Source organism: Citrus sinensis, chromosome 3 (assembly GCF_022201045.2).
Source record: "Citrus sinensis cultivar Valencia sweet orange chromosome 3, DVS_A1.0, whole genome shotgun sequence".
NCBI classification, from domain to species: Eukaryota; Viridiplantae; Streptophyta; class Magnoliopsida; order Sapindales; family Rutaceae; genus Citrus; species Citrus sinensis.
The window spans coordinates 18,741,755-18,759,104 of NC_068558.1; the positions used below are offsets into that span (position 1 = coordinate 18,741,755).

The 17,350-nt window shown below is 31.8% G+C and overlaps 2 protein-coding genes across 2 annotated transcripts; one reads left to right on the forward strand and one right to left on the reverse strand.

Moving 5' to 3' along the window:
- The first annotated feature begins 3,412 nt into the window (after positions 1–3,412).
- On the forward strand, positions 3,413–5,264 carry LOC102628800 (hypothetical protein). The gene is made up of 3 exons (XM_006491898.4): positions 3,413–3,636; positions 4,587–4,746; positions 4,855–5,264. The coding sequence occupies exons 1-3, from the start codon at positions 3,558–3,560 to the stop codon at positions 5,075–5,077; spliced, it is 462 nt and encodes a 153-aa protein (XP_006491961.2). The 5' UTR covers positions 3,413–3,557; the 3' UTR covers positions 5,078–5,264.
- Positions 5,265–5,448: 184 nt separating this feature from the next.
- LOC102628497 (uncharacterized) lies at positions 5,449–8,905 on the reverse strand. Its single transcript, XM_006491897.2, has 8 exons — positions 8,638–8,905; positions 7,786–7,930; positions 7,529–7,697; positions 7,021–7,291; positions 6,567–6,832; positions 6,261–6,476; positions 6,025–6,127; positions 5,449–5,870 (listed from the first exon to the last, which is right to left on the reverse strand). The coding sequence occupies exons 1-8, from the start codon at positions 8,786–8,788 to the stop codon at positions 5,812–5,814; spliced, it is 1,380 nt and encodes a 459-aa protein (XP_006491960.2). The 5' UTR covers positions 8,789–8,905; the 3' UTR covers positions 5,449–5,811.
- Between the last annotated feature and the right edge of the window lie 8,445 nt (positions 8,906–17,350).

Here is a 17,350-nt window from a genome sequence, read left to right on the forward strand (position 1 = left end):
AAATAACAAAACTTACAATTATGAAGGAAAGGAAATCGGAGAGCAACGAACAATAGAAACCAAGTTTTTGGATGATCACAGTATGATATATTTGGCTCTTTAAACAAATACAAGCCCTATCCCCTTTTTCCTCTCCAAATCTAAATTATTATTATACATGGATTTGATTAAAACCTAATTCGATTCGGATTTGAATTCTCAATATAATTTCAATTAAAATAAGTAAAAAATAAACCAAGGCAAAAATGAAAAAAGTGGCCAAGCCCGTGCTCATCCACGATATCCCTCTGCGGTGTACCCCCTGCACTTGAGTTATTGGGCACGAGCTTGGCCTCCTCTTTTTGGACTTGTTACCACACTATATTTGGTTTCTATATATAAACTAACTTATGCTCTCTTGTATAAGTAATGTGGGATATTGATATTTTAAAATACAACTCAATCTCTAACAAGTATCCTATATACGATTACTAATAAATTATATCTCCTGTATTAAAATAAGGATAGTTTTATTATCATATCTATCAATATGCTTTATGATTACGTTTCCAATTAACGTTGTAAACTCAAGCTTTAAGAACAAAATGAGGATCGAAGAATTGAGAGATTGAATGTGACAATTTTCAAGTTATTCTCACAAACTAGGAGTCAATATAGTGCCAGTTGTGGCACTAGCCTCAACTGACTTTGGAAAATTTTGAAGCGTAAATTAGTGATAATACCCTGTCTCAGTATTAAGCTTATTAAAATTGCTTAGATAATTTTAAAGAGTTTCAAATTGAAGCTTCATTAAAAAAAAAATTATTATTAGTTACTTTGATTGTGTAACTATGAATTGGCCACACCTAAACGAAGACAAGAAATTTAACAAAACAAGAAAATAATTAAAAAAGGGTAAATACTTGTTTCATCTATATATTTTGACTTAAGTGCTCATTTAGTCTACATATTTTGAAAAATATATCAAAATACCCCTGCTCTTAAATATGTTTTCTTACTTTTACTTTTTATTAGCTTTTACAATAATACCTAACTACAATATTCTTGATATTAATTTATTTATCTATCGAAAAAAATTAATTAAGAAATTAACCAATAATTATTTATTAGCCAATAAATATTGTTCTTTTAGAACTGGCATTTTCTATGTTGTTTCAACAATCTTGCTAATTATTATTTATTTAATACCCTCTAACTTTAAACAATGTTTAATGCCCTTACAACAATTTTACTAATAATTATTTATAAACAAAATAATTTGCAAAATCAATCTATAAGTAAATTAAAAAAATCTACACTCATTTTTATTTAAAGCCGATTTGATAATTAATATTTTTTCCTTTCATTAATATCCCCAAGAATTTGTTACAAGGGTATTATTATAAAAATAAAAATAAATAAATATAAGAGTGTGATATATTTAACAACAAGGGTGTCTTGAGATGTTTTTTAAAATATAGCCCATCAGGAACCCATAATAAAGAGTCGGATTATTTGTTCTCAAAGTCTCGATAAAACCCCACAACTAGGGATGACAAAAATCCCCACGGGGACGGGTACCCTCGGGGATTTTCCCCATTCGGGGAGGGTATGGGGATAATTTCATACCCAATTTCTTATTTGGGGAGGGGACAGGGAAATTTTTTTACCCAATTTCGTATTCGGGGAGGGGACGGGGATGAGGTGGAATCCTCATCCCCTACCCATTTCCCCATTTAATTTTTTAAAATTAGTAGTAAATAAATTATAAAATTTAAATTATAAAATTATAAATATTGGTAAAAATAAAAAATATCAAAATATTTATATTATTAAACTTTTAGGCCTAATTAACTAATTAAAGTCCTAAATTTTTATTTAGGACATTAAAAAGACCGAGTAGATTCTAATAGCCAAACATTTTTTTAAATTTTAATATTCTTTAAATATTTTAAACTTAAATCTATTTTTTATTTATTTTTAGATGTTATAATTGCCCACAATGAATCACAATTTTAATATCTAATCTAATATTTACTTTTGATTTGCTCCGATTTAACTATTGTGTTGTAAAGAGAATAGTCCACATTTATAAAGTGCCCACGCCACCATTGAAAAAGTTAATCTTGAATCTAAATTCGATTTTATTTGTAACAATTTTGTATTAGACTATTAATTTGTTCATGATAGTTTGTAAAAGAAGTTTGTATCCCTTGCATGTTGCGTTACTTACTAATTTAATGTATATGATTTTTGTAATAGATATTAATGTAAGATATATTTCGAACTTTACATTTATTTAAATTTTTTATTTTAATATGATTAACTCAAAATCGAAAAAAAAAATGTATTAGTTATTCGGGTATCGGGGACCCTCGGAGATCCCCTGTTATTATTCGGGGAGGGGATGAGGATTCTCTCAAGTAATTCTGACGGGGACGGGGACATACGCAAAATATCGGGGATGGGTACGGGAAGATCGGTCCCCTCCCCTCCCCTCCCCATTGCCATCCCTACCCACAACCTCCCAACCCCACCCCCCCCCCACCCCCCCCCCCCCCCCCCCCCCCCCCCCCCCCCGCCCCCGCGGGGCGACATTGACTTGGTTTGCAAGTTATTTCTTTTACTGGCCACCTTCTCTGCTTCCCCTCATAAAACAAATTCATTTCAAATTCGAACAAGATTAAACTGTTATACGCAGATAAAAGATGTGAAATAGCCACAGCAAGCATTCCCTCGTTTTTCGAATTTGATTCCATGCAAAACTTTGGCATTTTTCTATACAAATTAATGAAGAGGAGAAAGGAAATGATGGTGAAATATAGTATATGATACAAACCTCTATTTAAGAAGACAAAAAATCGCCATTTGCTGGGGTCGAGAATAATAATTTATCACCTTATCATCAAATATGGAAAATTTTGAATTTCACATTTTTGAGTGGTGAAATCGACATATATAATTCAAAAACTCACTACTATTTCATTCACCATTGAACTTTTTATGTTAATCAGCGCTTCTTTAAATAAGAATCCGAAATGAAATATTACCAGCTGGACACAATTGTGTGAAACAACATCATGTTCTTGTTGCCTAATTTCTATTTAAAGAGGTCATTGATCCTCAATAAAATGCACAAATTATCTTGAAATATTAACTTTTTTTTAAATAAGTAAAAAATATTGAGTTATAACAATCATAATTCTAGGGCATCTAATGAGGGTATTAATCATCACCAATCACAATAAGGGGTACTATTTAAAGGAATGGCTAGAAATCTTAAAGATATGGCGGAATGATTTTCAAAGAGCTTTATCTAACAGACCACCCAAGTTTGTATCTGCACGAGGTAAGGGGCTGAAAAATAAAAGGTTACTACGGTGGGAATCCTAATTTTCTGTAAAATAAAACTATGCCCCTCATCTCAGAAAATATATAAAACTTTAAGGACCCAAATGTTATTGCACAACATGACGTAAGATGCCCTGCTTTCGAGTTCTATCGGGGACGCACTTTTCATGCCAGATTGTTGCAGAGATTGATCACAAAGAATCTATAAAGAAAATTTAAGTAAAAGTATGGAGAACTTACCAGAAGATTTTCTTCTTAAGATTTTTTCTTTCTTGGATCATCAGAACCTCGCCACTGCTCAACAAGGTTAGTATAAGCTTCTAAATTTTCTTTGATTCTTTTACAGAATTTTATGTGTTTTGTTTATAAGACTCTATCTAATCAGTGACTTGTCTTTAATTCTTCAAATTCAAATGTTGTGGGAATAATTTTCGAACCAAATTTACATCTTGTATTTGTTGGTTAGTGTTAATTTTGTTATAAGATCTGCTCTGAATTATGCAAGTGCATGCCCGTGATTATCCTTAATTTTGGACCCCAGATGCTGGTTTATGTAAATTGAGTCAAGTTTATGTTGGATTAATCTTGTTTTTCCCTCTCCCTTCCTGGAATGAGTTGGGTTAGTTTATTTGGAATCCTTATGTGGTGAAATATTTAAGATGTGGGTTGTTGCCTTATAAAAATCTTCAGTTCCATTTTAGAGCTTTTGAATTTTAGCTGAATTTTTGGATCTAGTATATGCCATTGTCAACCTTTAATCCCTTTAGATCCCGCAATCGAATCATTTCCATTTCAGTTTTGGCCTCTTGACTATTATTTTTGTAAATTATCCTCCTCTAATGTCACAATTCCATTTGTGCTTAATTAATTTCTTGATTTCCATTACTAATCTGCTTTTTATTTTTAAACTCTGTGATCATGAGGAGCTTTGTGCTGAGCTTTTTATATTATTGTGATTGATAGTTATTAGATAAAAATAATAATATGTAATTAAATTTTAACCATATACTACTCATGTAGTAGAAGATTATAAAAAGCTCAGCACAACTTAGCTTAGCACCAGATCCAGTTGGATCAAGGGATACAAAATTGTGGTTCCCATGTTTCATGTCTTTAGTCATAATTTTACAAGTCGACTTATTTGTGCGCAAGAGGTGGCTTGTTCATTACCTTCACGCTCTGTATTTTTCTTTTCGCCAGATTTAATTGGGTTCCCATATTTAACAAGCTAGAGACTGTGACAATTTGCTGTAAAGTATGCAGGAATTGGAAGGTCCCTGCATCAAATGACATGCTGTGGCTGAATCTATTCAGGGAAAGATGGGGAGAAGATGATGCTGCATTCTATGCCCCTACTGGTTCAAAATCATGGAAAGATGTGTACGAGGTGCAAGACCGATGTGGTCGTGTTGGACTGTAAGTTTAAAATCCTCAATCAATGTCATCTAAAATGGGTAATTGCGGTATCTTTTGTTGGGATGTATGTTCAAATAGACGTTGATGCATATGTGTATATGTTTCCAGGGGGTTGAAGATAATACGAGAAGGTGTCGACTACTATCTTGTTCACCAAGGTGAAATCCAACGCCATTTGGGTTCAAGGCGACAAAGGAAAAGGGATGATATTTGTCCTTCGAATTTCACAGAAGAAGAGAAATCGAGCCAAGGTATTCTGGATAGAATCCTTTTCTTCATTGGAGACTTGGAAGTGGCTTCAGCAGATGCCAAACGTGGCCGATTGCTGTGATGTTAATAATTAAGGTACCATTGCACAAAAACATGCATTATAGGGAAATTGGATGTTGTGTTTTTGTATATTTATTGCTCCAACTGTAACGTGAGCTGATGTATTTTTTGTGCTTGTAATTGCTTTGACCATTAATAATTTGTAAAGATCTTCAATTAAATATCAAATGTTGGAAAGTTCTCGAATAGTCACAGTTCAGGTTTCTTCGTTTTTACAAATATAAAAATGTAGAAAAGATCAAAAGAATGAAGAACTTGTGAGGACTGTCCCAAATAAATTTATCTCAAAAGGATGCAACATCTTTGAAAAAACACACAATTATATGTTACTCAACAAATATGAAGATGCTTTAAGAAAATCATTACAGCAAGTTAAGTAATTGGCAAATTTTATTATGAAATATCACTGTCGGTACAAATTATAAAGCCAGCATTAGGGAAAAAAATTAATATTCGTATTACAGAAATAGACATTTAATTTCCTACTATGAATTCTAGAAGTAGATGTCGAATAGCGGCCAAAAAACAATTATAAAGCTCCAGTGATCTATCCCCCACTCTTTCTATCCATTTGCTGGGCAGACCACTATTTTGCTAATACATATTCATCTTCACCAATAAATTTGAATACACCCACCCCAGGTCCAACGGGAACTGAAACTCTATGGAACAAATTATGTGGTTATTTTCAACCTTAACAACAATCACCGGTGGTTTGTGTCCTCAGTCCACCAATTAAAGGTTTAATGGCTCTGCCTCAGCGTCTCTTTCTTTCATTGCCCATTCTTGTGTCTCTGTAACCAACACAAATATTACCAACTATACGCACCAAGAAGTTATGAAGTTCAGTGTGTCGGATAAACTGGGATGTAATGCAAGTTTAAGAAGTCTAGATGCAAAATAGAAGCTATTAAATGGCAAAAAGGATAGTGCAAGGATTAAACTCACTGGGTTTGTCTGCAATCACCATCAGCCGCCTCTGCAAGACTGATGCCACCAAGAGGAAAATCGAGCACATGCCGAACATAACAGTAATGGGGAATGCATCGACCTTAAGAGGCAAAACAAGAGAGAGAGAAAAAATGAGATTCTAAACTAGGTTAAGTGCATAGCTCTCTCCAAAATCCTATATTCTTAGACCAGATAAATTAAGGACAATATTTAAACGTCATGCTGGAACATACATTGTACAGCACAACGCACACAAAGATATTGAGAGGAATGCGGAAGAAGTTCATGATGGTGCTTCTGGCCTCCTCTGGAATGTACTGGGACCTCATCTTCATAATGGATGGCCAGAATATGCCTACACAAGCCTCAAAGGTACAGAAGCCAAGAAGCTGGAGAGAGCCTGAAAATGAGATGCCTCCACTTTTCACATTGGAAGGTGCTACCAGGAACTGTTTTAAATCATTAAATTAGATATCATGACAAAATACTTCTAAAAACAAGAAGAAGAAAGAAATAATTAAATGCAAGCGGTAACATACACTGGTTACAATTGGAAGCAATAGCGAGACAGATGACACTACAAAAACTATCTGCATGTAGCTCTCAACCCTTGGTGGTGAGCGTGCCATCAAACGAGATGCAAGGGAACTTCCCAACATTGAAGCCAACATGAAAGTTGCAAAAATAAAACCATGGGGAATTTCCTCATCATTTGGGCTTAAAGCAGGAGTCCAGAGGAACACAAAGGTATACATCGACCCTTCAAACAAGGACTGGATAGCACCCAGTAAGGCAATTTTTTCATCTGCGGTGTGTAAATGATCACACTAAATATTAAATGAGAAGGACAGCAAAACATATTTAAAAAAAAAAAAAGTTCAAAAAACCAGAGATATAAACATTAACAGGCAGACAAAGAAAAGAAGGATAACTTGGCCCACCAAATGCCAAAATGATAAAATTTAGAGTCTAAAGTACACATTGAACTCCTACCAGAAGCGATTGCCACAGCAGCACCCCTGAATTGGGTAAGCAAGTCCTTGCTCTCTGACGGATCTCCATAGTTTTCGGTCCAAGATGACAAAATAATGACCATTCCAATCGCGAGAAAGCAAGCAGCAGCATCAAAGGGGGCCACAGGCCCGAGAGAAAATGAATCAACAAGAAGGTTTCCAAACAATCCAGACAAAATAGCAACAAGACCATTTCCAAGAAATATTGCCTTTGAGAATGTTATAGACAGCCATTGTTGCTCAAAGCCCCTCTGCAAAAATTATGTCAAAAAAATCATTAAAATACGACAGAATCTGATGAAGTACTAGTAACTAACAAGGCAATGAAATGGTTGTAAAGAAGGTAAGCAGAAAATTTTCAGTATCTAGGTAATCAGAATGGTAACAGCAGAGGATTTTTAATAAATAACAAATCAACAATAAACAATTGTTATAAAAGAATAACCAATTTATTTCCAGTGCACGAACAGAAGAGAGCAATCCCTCACCTTGTTGTGCTCTGCAACAAGCCATGACTCAAATGCTGAAAATAAGAGAGAAGTTGCGATACCTCCCAAAATACGACCTATCATCAGAATTTTGTATTGAGGAGAATGCTTAGTGATGCAGCTTAGAATGTATGTTAGGCAATACGTCACGCATGCCCTCTTTCGACCCCTGCATTGTAAACACGAATGCATTATTAATTTGAATCGAAATACACCATTAATCATGGACCATGAGAGCACAAGAAAAAAAATCTCACTGTTTGTCAGCTAGAGATCCGACAATTGTGCCGAACAACATGGAGGACCCAAAACCAGCTATAAATAGCTGCCCAATCTCCCCTTTTCCAAATCCATAAGTACTATAGAGGTAGTAGACATAAGGACCCTGCAACCAATCCCCAGCTATTGCCAAGTAAACAGCAAACTATCAGACAAAAAATAACAAATACATCAAGAAATTTCAATTCAATTCAAACAGATTATTTTATAAAACAACTACTACAACAGATAAGTAGAGATCACAGCTAAAGGAGGAGAATCCCAGTGCAAAAATGTGGCATAAACCACAAAGCTTAGTGATATATTACCATGACCCATGACTGGTGTTGATAGCTTCTGGAACGACTACCCATCAAAGTCAAATTATTTAGAATGGCAAAGTGCTGACCCAATTCGTATTCCAGAGTAAACATCTCTCGTTAGCAAGAAACATGACTTTACATGATCCTTTACTAACTAAAGAGAAAGCTGATGATCTAATGTGTAAATACCATCAAGAGATCTCTCCCACAGACGTGAATCACACACAAGTCATGACAATGTATTTATAACAGACACTAAAGCAACCTCTTGGCTCCTACAGAATGGTAAAATTAATAACCAAACTTGAGTACATTCTTCTAACCAATCAAAGAGAAAAACAAACGTGACCCAGATCCCAAATCATCCAAGCAGATTCAAACCGCAAATCTAAGAAATGGGTATTTACATTACAATAAAGTGCATAAAGTTCTAAAAAGTCAGATCAGATCCACGAAAGTTCAGTGTGTGAGTGAGATCTACAGCAATTAAAAGAAGAAAATGATTCAGATCTAAGAAAAATGAAGTACCCATCATGAGTGAGTAAACCAAAAGGTAATTGTTCTTGAAAGAATTGAAAGCCGATGAAGTATTGATTCTATCTTTGTTGGTTTTACTCAGCTCCAATGCAGCCACCACTGCACCCAACGCACCAAACACCAGATAAAAAAACATCTCCATTTTTGCTCGCCGAGGGATAATCGAACAAAACCCGCAAAAATACTTAACAGAGATTCTATTTTCCGAATCGACAGAGAGAGAGATTTCTCTATTTATATGGGTTTATGAGCCCACTGGGTGTGTATTATCCACTGCTTTGGTTCGCTTTTCTGTTAATTTTCAAATGTTTTCTCTTCTAATTGTACGTTTGACTTTTGCGTTACTTCAAGTTTGGATAAATGACATACGGCTCCTAGTCTTTTTCATCTGTGACGAATAGGTCCCTCACGAGTCACGAGTATCACCCACCGCCGTGTAGTACGAATATTTGCTAATTTAAACCACTACAGGCTGCTTCTAGTGTCCCGCACCACTCTGCATTGAATAAATTATGATTGATCCATATTGTATTTAGGGGTATTAATTTTTATCATAATATCATATATATTATGTAGGATGAACTAATATAGTTTTTCATCTTTCATTATTTATTTCAATTCATATTATATTTAATTCACTAGTAAAAATAAAGCTTTATTACTAGCCATCATTGAAGATAGTTATGTGGTATTTATTTTCTAAATTAGAGTGAGAAGTAGGGATTCCTCCCACGCTAGTGTTTGCTTACACGTTTATAGGAAGGATTGAGAATACCATTTTGTGAGTCCCACATATTTTTAGAGTGGGGGTCCCACTCCCACCTTTCTTTTTACCCTCTTTTTTGTTTAATTTAATATAATTATATTTAATAACATAAAATAAATAATATTAAATTTATTTAAATAATAGTATTGATCCTAAATTAAAATTACTTTAAAATGATATTATTATATTAATAGAGAATTAATAATATTACTATATACTATCTTTATTTAAAAATATAATATTATTATATTTAACTAAATAATAATTTGCATTGATTCTAAGTTAAAATTACTTAAAAATAATATTATTGTATTAATAGAGAACTAATAATATTGCTATATACTATCTTTATTTGAAAATATAAAAATATTATATTTATTTAAAAATAATAGTATTATATTTATTTAATATTAATAATAAATAATTTATTCTAAGAAAAAATTAATTTCGTACTATGTTAATAGTAAAAATGTTTCATTTATGTTGCCCTTATCAATAATTGTTAATTTACATAATTAAAATTAAAATTAATAAAAAAATTTGATGTACATAATTAAGAATATTAATAATTATTGTAAATTTACAAATATAATAAAATAAATATTTTATTCTTCAAATATTTTTTTTAACTTTGTAATTAAAAACTACAATTCTTTAAATAAGGGTAAAATTATAATTTGAAATTATTTGCTCCCAATATAAGACAAAGTAAACACATAAAATTAGATTCTAATCTCCATTCCATACTTTCATTCCAGTGTAAGTAAAAAACATACTCCCACTCTCAGTCCACACTCTCAATCTTAGGATTCTCACTCCTTAGGATTCTCACTCTAATCCAAAATGTAAACGCTACCTTAATGTCTTTCAAATCAAATTTGTTGTTAACGCACTTCCATTTAATGAGGATACACTGCTAGTACTAGTAAAGTTATAATATTATTGCTAACCAGTTTGATAAAAAGGTGGTGAAATGCCTTCATTTGCAGCCATTTAACGATGAAATTACATGGAGGCTAATTCTTTATTCTATTAATTTTTAGGACCGTAAAGCTCATTTATCAAAAATATTGGAGTTGTTTCATAGATCAAATGAAAAAAATTTCTAATAATATATGTGAAATGACTTTAGCAATGGATGTTAATTTATAGGTGGGTAAATGATTGTCAATGGTCACAACAATAATAACTAGTAAACATTTTTGCATACCTTTAAATATAAAATCATAACAATAAATTTAAGAAAGAATATCTATTAAGATAAATAAATGCGAGAATTTGATAGATTTGAGCTAAAGGAGGTACATGTTAAATTTGAAGAACTTACACTAAATAATTCTTTCTTTTAATATATTTGATCCATTCTAAAAGTTCCGACTAACTATAGGCTTTTTTTTTTTTTAATGTTGAGCCCATCTTTTATGTTGTGCCAACTCGTCCCCATTCCCCAAAATGGTTCAAAAGCTACTTAGGTCATTTCAGTAGAGTCAAGGACTTATGTGATAAAAATAATAACCTATATCCTTGATTCATAAACCATAAAAGTTGAGGGGACCAGCAATCTTAGCGCCCATTTCAAAGGGTACAATGAGAGGATGCGTAAGAGTGTAGCCTTTGAACGTGGATTCTATTGTAGAGGATGCAACGCTGATTAACGCGGTTTGCATCCGTTGTTTTGGAGATTGCCACGTGGCGCGATTATACATGTCTGTCTTTTGTTTTAAGAAAATTGGCCTGGCTGTCGGTGGTTCTGTAGTACGTATGGCACGTCTCGGATCCGATAGTACTAGTGGGAACAGATTGAGGACCCCACTTTTTTATTTTGTCTGTCAGCCGTCTGATTAATTAATTTTAATGGATCATGATAGAAATTCCTTGTATTATTGTTACAAAATCTGTTCATGCCTTAATTGTTTTTGACCGTGGAAAAAATACGTTTGCATTAATAAATTAGTCGGGCACTATAACAATGGCAGGCATATCATTCTCGTGCGGCTGCAGCACCAACGAACACGATGCCTACGACTTGTAGTTTTTTTTATCAAGATCTTGCTAAATTATATAATAATGTAATTGTATTAAAATAAGAGTTATTTTGAATAAGTTTTATGTAGTTTAATTATCAAATACTCTTTAAGTTATTCGACACAACTCTTATCCTAAGAGAAGAGTAGAGGAGAGGAATGGAAAAGAGAGATGGGGAAAGAAAATGAAAAAAAAAATTATCAATTTCAGTTTTATTATTTAGTTTCATATAGAATTCTTCTCTTCGTCCTTTTGTTTCTTTATAGTTACTGATCTCTGAATTATTAAGTCAGATAACATTAAAAACATATTTAGTCAGAAGAAATGAAAGAGATTAGAAGAATAAAAAGGAAAGAGTGAGAGAGAAAATAAAGAAAAAAGCTGGTTAATTATAATTTTATTATTTGATTTAATATAGAATTCATCTCTTTTCTGGTTATTTCTTATTTCTTTTTTTTTTCTTCTCATCTCATTTCCTATTATTTCTTCAAATCAAACATGCAATAAGTGCATCCATTTTGACAGCCATCAGAGCAAGACTAACATCCAAAGCTACTATTTACTGCTCACATACTTCAAAATAATAATAATGGTGGAAACTTAAAGTCAAGGGGGAACATGAAAGACAAAAATGTAAAACAAAATGCCTATCCAACATAATATAAATGAATTTAACCCTCCAATCAAATTAATCATTAATCATGATTTTTGGTCAATATGTTCCAATAATAGTATTTAAAGTGAAACAACTAAAGAGATCTGGAGATCTGGAGGAGTTTAGATCTGACATTGGTTCATTTAAAAAAGGCAAAAAAAAAAAAGAAAGAAAAAGAAATAGCAATGGAATATTGTGAAGTCAAGTTCAAGTAGTAGAAAATGAAGAAGCCTGGGAGGGTGAATGCGGAGAGCACAACGTTGACAGAAGAGCTAAAAGCATGTGCTGGTCATGCGAAGTCGTGACACGATTGAATATTGATATTGACTCAGCAACAGAAGCATTACTTCACATGAGCATATATGCCATTAAATAAAGAGCAAAGTCATCTCAATATCTAAGAATCATTTTGAAATTATTTCTGAAATAAGAATGGATCAGTCTTATATTTAACTAGGAAATAGAACCGCACTTCATGTGCCTTTAAAAAAAGAATTTAGTATTATCTTTTTTTATTACTTTGCACATGATGAAATTGATAAAAAAATATGAATTGATTTTTTTTAAAGATGACGCAGTCTTATAAAACTAATGTTATTTATGAAAATTAATTATTTTTTTTGTTAATTTTAAAAATATATATTAATGTGTATAGTTAAGTGTACACAACATTTTCATCAATAAAAATTATGTTCACATTAATCAATTCTCCATTCTTCTTGGTATTAACAGACTCCCAAATCTTACAAAGCCTAACTCTTATCATCCAATTATCTTTATCATTATTTAACTCATGAAGAAAAGAATACTCCATGAAGCATACAATACAAAAAATTTAAATAAGTCAAATAACATTTCTAAAAAGGATGTTGGTTCAATAATAAAAAAAACTCAAACATAACAAATCTTAAATACTTAATATTTATAGAGTTTGAAGAAGCCAAAAGACACTAAATAAAAGGTTGCATAATTAAATATGGGATTATGACATTAAAATTAGGTCCTAGTGGCATTGGTGAGGGAAGATGAAGGAACCTTCCTTCCTATATGAATTAGTTGATGTATTTTAAACCACTAAAGTTTAGTTGTTGGCTTAATAAAATAAATGAATGTTTCAAAACTATAATTAATTTATTATTAATGGTTACATATTGTTGAATTTAAATAGAAAGAAGAAGAGACATGTAATCTTTTATAATCTACTAATTATTTTCTCTTTTTAATATTTTGTAATGTAATTATTTTTTAATCTCAACCAATATATTAGATAATATAGAATATAAAAAGATGAGAAATAATAATGCCACAAATCTTAACTACTTAATATTTATAGAGTTTGAAGAAGCCAAAAAGCACTAAACAAAAGGTTGCATAATTAAATATGAGATTATAGCATTAAAATTAGACCCTAATGGCATTGTTGAGGGAAGATGAAAGAACATTTCCTATATTAATTAATTGATATATTTAAGTCACTAAAGTTTAATTGTTGGCATAATAAAATAAATAAATGTTTCAAGACTTATAATTAATTATTATTAATGGTTACTTATTATTGAATTTAAATAGAAAGAGGAAGAGACATGTAATATTTTATAATCTAATAATAATTTTTTATTTTTAATATTTTGTAATGTAATTATTTTTTTAATATCAACCAATTTATTAGATAATAGAGAATACAAGAAGATGAGAAATAGTGATATCACATCACTTCCTCTAGTCCCAACTTTATATATATATATAGATAGATAGATAGATATAGATTTTTAATATTTTGTAATGTAATTATTTCTTAATCTCAACCAATATATTAGATAATAGAGAATATAAAAAGATAAGAAATAATGATGCCACAAATCTTAAATATTTAATGTTTATGGAGTTTGAAGAAGTCAAAAGGCACTAAACAAAAGATTGAATAATTAAATATTGGATTATGACATTAAAATTAGGCTCTAATGGCATTGCTGAGGGAAGATGAAGGAACATTCATTCCTATATTAATTAATTGATGTATTTTAAGCCACTAAAATTTAATTGTTGGCATAATAAAATAAATGAATGTTTCAAGACTTATAATTAATTATTATTAGTGATTACATATTGTCGAATTTAAATAGAAAGAGGAAAAGACATATAATCATTTATAATTTAATAATTATTTTCTATTTTAATATTTTGTAATGTAATTATTTTTTAATTTCAACCGATTTAGTAGATAATAGAGAATATGAGATAATGAGAAATGGTGATGCCACATCACCTCTTGTAGTCCTAACTTTATATATATATGCTAGGGAAAGGTATATCGGCAAACTCAATAAAGCTCTCTATGGTCTAAAACAAGCTCCACGAGCCTGGTATGAAAAATTGAAGAGTTGTCTTACAACTTGGCAATTTCTTAATTCAAAAGCTGATACATCTCTATTCATTAAACATGATACAAGGGGCTTAATCATAGTATTGATTTATGTGGATGATATCCTAGTCACTGGACCAGATTCTGCTCTACTAGAGGATTTTATTGTTAAACTCAGTCAGGCCTTTGCCTTGAAAGACCTGGGATTAGTTGCTTACTTCCTAGGTGTTGAAGTTAGTTACTTAGATGAAGGAATACATCTATCTCAAACAAAATATATTAAAGACTTGCTGAGTAAAGCATCTATGGAGAATTGCAAAGGGGCTGATACTCCACTTAGTACTGGTTTAAAGCTAGAAAGAAATGTCAGGGGTCCATTGGGTCAGGAATTCGAAAATCCAACACTCTACAGAAGTATTGTTGGAAGACTACAATATCTAATTCTCACCAAGCCTGATATAGCTTATTCAGTTCATAAACTCAGTCAGTACCTCAGTTCTCCCACTGTACAATACTAATTAGCCTGCAAAAGAGTTCTTCGATATCTCTAGTCAACTATCACTTATGGTCTCTATCTTAGAAAGGAAGCAACTCTGGAAATTGGGTTAACAGGCTATTCAGATGCAGACTGGGCTTGTGATCTTGACCTAGGTAACAATTTGATTTCATGGTCCTCTAAAAAGCAAGCAATTATAGCAAAGTCAAGCACAGAAAGTGAATACAGAGCCCTGTCAGCAGCAAGCTCAGAAATTTCTTGGTTGCAGTCTTTATTTTTAGAACTTAATATTACTAAACTACCTACTCCAGTTCTTTGGTGTGATAACCAAAGTGCAGGGGAGCTAGCTCGCAACCCTGTATTTCACTCAAAATCTAAGCACATAGAGTTGGATGTTCATTATGTTAGAGACAAAGTGCTTGGAAAAGAATTGGAGATCAAATACATTCCCACTGAAGAACAAGTAGCTGATGTTCTTACTAAGCCCTTGTCTTTTTCTAAATTTAGTTTCTTTAGATCCAAGTTCAATGTCGTCAGTAGACCTTTGAGCTTGAGAGGGGATGTTAAGGAAGCTCACATCAGTAGCCTAGACTGTAAAGCAGAGGATAGCAGCAGCTCCAACTTACAATTAAGAGTTGATGACATGGCATGCCAGCTGGCACCTGGTGGTTATGTAATCACTTGTTCACGTAATGATTAGTTGAAGTTGTTATAGATGGTTAGAATTAGTTTTATAATTAGTTAACTAATTGAGCTGAGCATCAGCTGTGTATATAAACAATCTCTGTGTACAGTTTTATGAGATTGGTTAAATGAATAAAATCGTGTGAGCTAGAAGTTTCTAATTCTTAAATTTTCTTTTACTTTCTTAGCTTCCAAACATCCTTATTCTGATTTCTCACTCAATCAACCCACATGAATTGGCCACCTAGATCAACCACCAGGTTTACTAGCAACAGTGAAGTTCTCTGGTTGATAGTGCTCACATACTGAAGTGTGGAAGCATCTTTTGTGACGGGAACTACTACAGCTTTTGGCCTGAAAGATTTATGAGCGAAAGAGGGAGGAGCAATGGAAAATAAAATGAGACCAGAGAAGAGAATGCACACTAAATTCGTAGAGAAGATGCCGTTTTAATTTGTTTGCAAGAATCAACAAGTTTGTAGACGTTGGAAATGAGATGAGCGTGGACAGACTGTGGCAATGCCGCCTCCATTTATAGTTCCTATAATTCATATTTATTCATTATTAATATGCAGAGCATGCGGTGGCTTGGCTCTGACCGCTGATGTGCTGAGACCAAACGTCTTCGAAGACTGCTGTAATTTTATATCACTGGATCCAAATCCATAGATAGGGTCCCCAATAATAGTCTTACTTACATTCAAGCGCGGAGACGATATTTCTATTCTTTATTTAGAACACTGGAATAAAGATATCCAATAATTACACCATGTGTATATGACAACATTGTAACATAATTTATATTTTTTTCCAAATAAAAATCATTTAAAACATAATTCCTCTAGGTTTTTGAGTTGTCGATGGCAATAGCTACCAGTCTTTAAGAAATTAATTTTCTTTGCTTGAACAGTGAGCCAATGAACACAAAAAAATTGTTGTGTAGAGATAAAAGAAATATTGTAGCAGAATTAGATAATTGTATAATTGTATTAAGGGAAAATGACACAGAGACCCCCAATGTTTGAATAAGGGACACAGAGACCTCCAAAGTTTGAAAAAGGGACACAAAACCCCCTAATGTTTAAAAAAAGACACTCAGACCCCCATTTGTTAACAGAAATTATAATTTGAAAGTGCAATTACCATTATACCCTTATAGCATATTAAAAAATAATTGTTCATTGTCCAATTTATTCCTATATTATTAATAAAATTACGAATATAACTTCATTATCCAATTTTTTCATTTAATTTTTGTCAAATTTTCTCTTCAACTAAATAAATTTAATCCATTGCTCAAGAATAAAAATAAATTAAATTGATTACTAATATAATAAAAATAACAATTCTCAATAACAATTCTCCATTTAAACTTATATAATCAACAAAATAAAAAAAAATTGGTTACAACAATAATTACAAAATCGTAATTGTACTAAATAACATATTCAATAAATTGACATATGGAGAATTTTTATTTTTATTATATTAATAATCAATTTAATTTATTTTTATTCTTGAGCAATGGATTAAATTTATTTAGTTTGAAGAGAAAATTTGACAAAAATTAAATGGAAAAATTGGGTAATGAAGTTATATTCGTAATTTTATTAATAATATAGGAATAAATTGGACAATGAACAATTATTTTTTAATATGCTATAAGGGTATAATGGTAATTGCATTTTAAAATTATAATTTCTGTTAACAAATGGG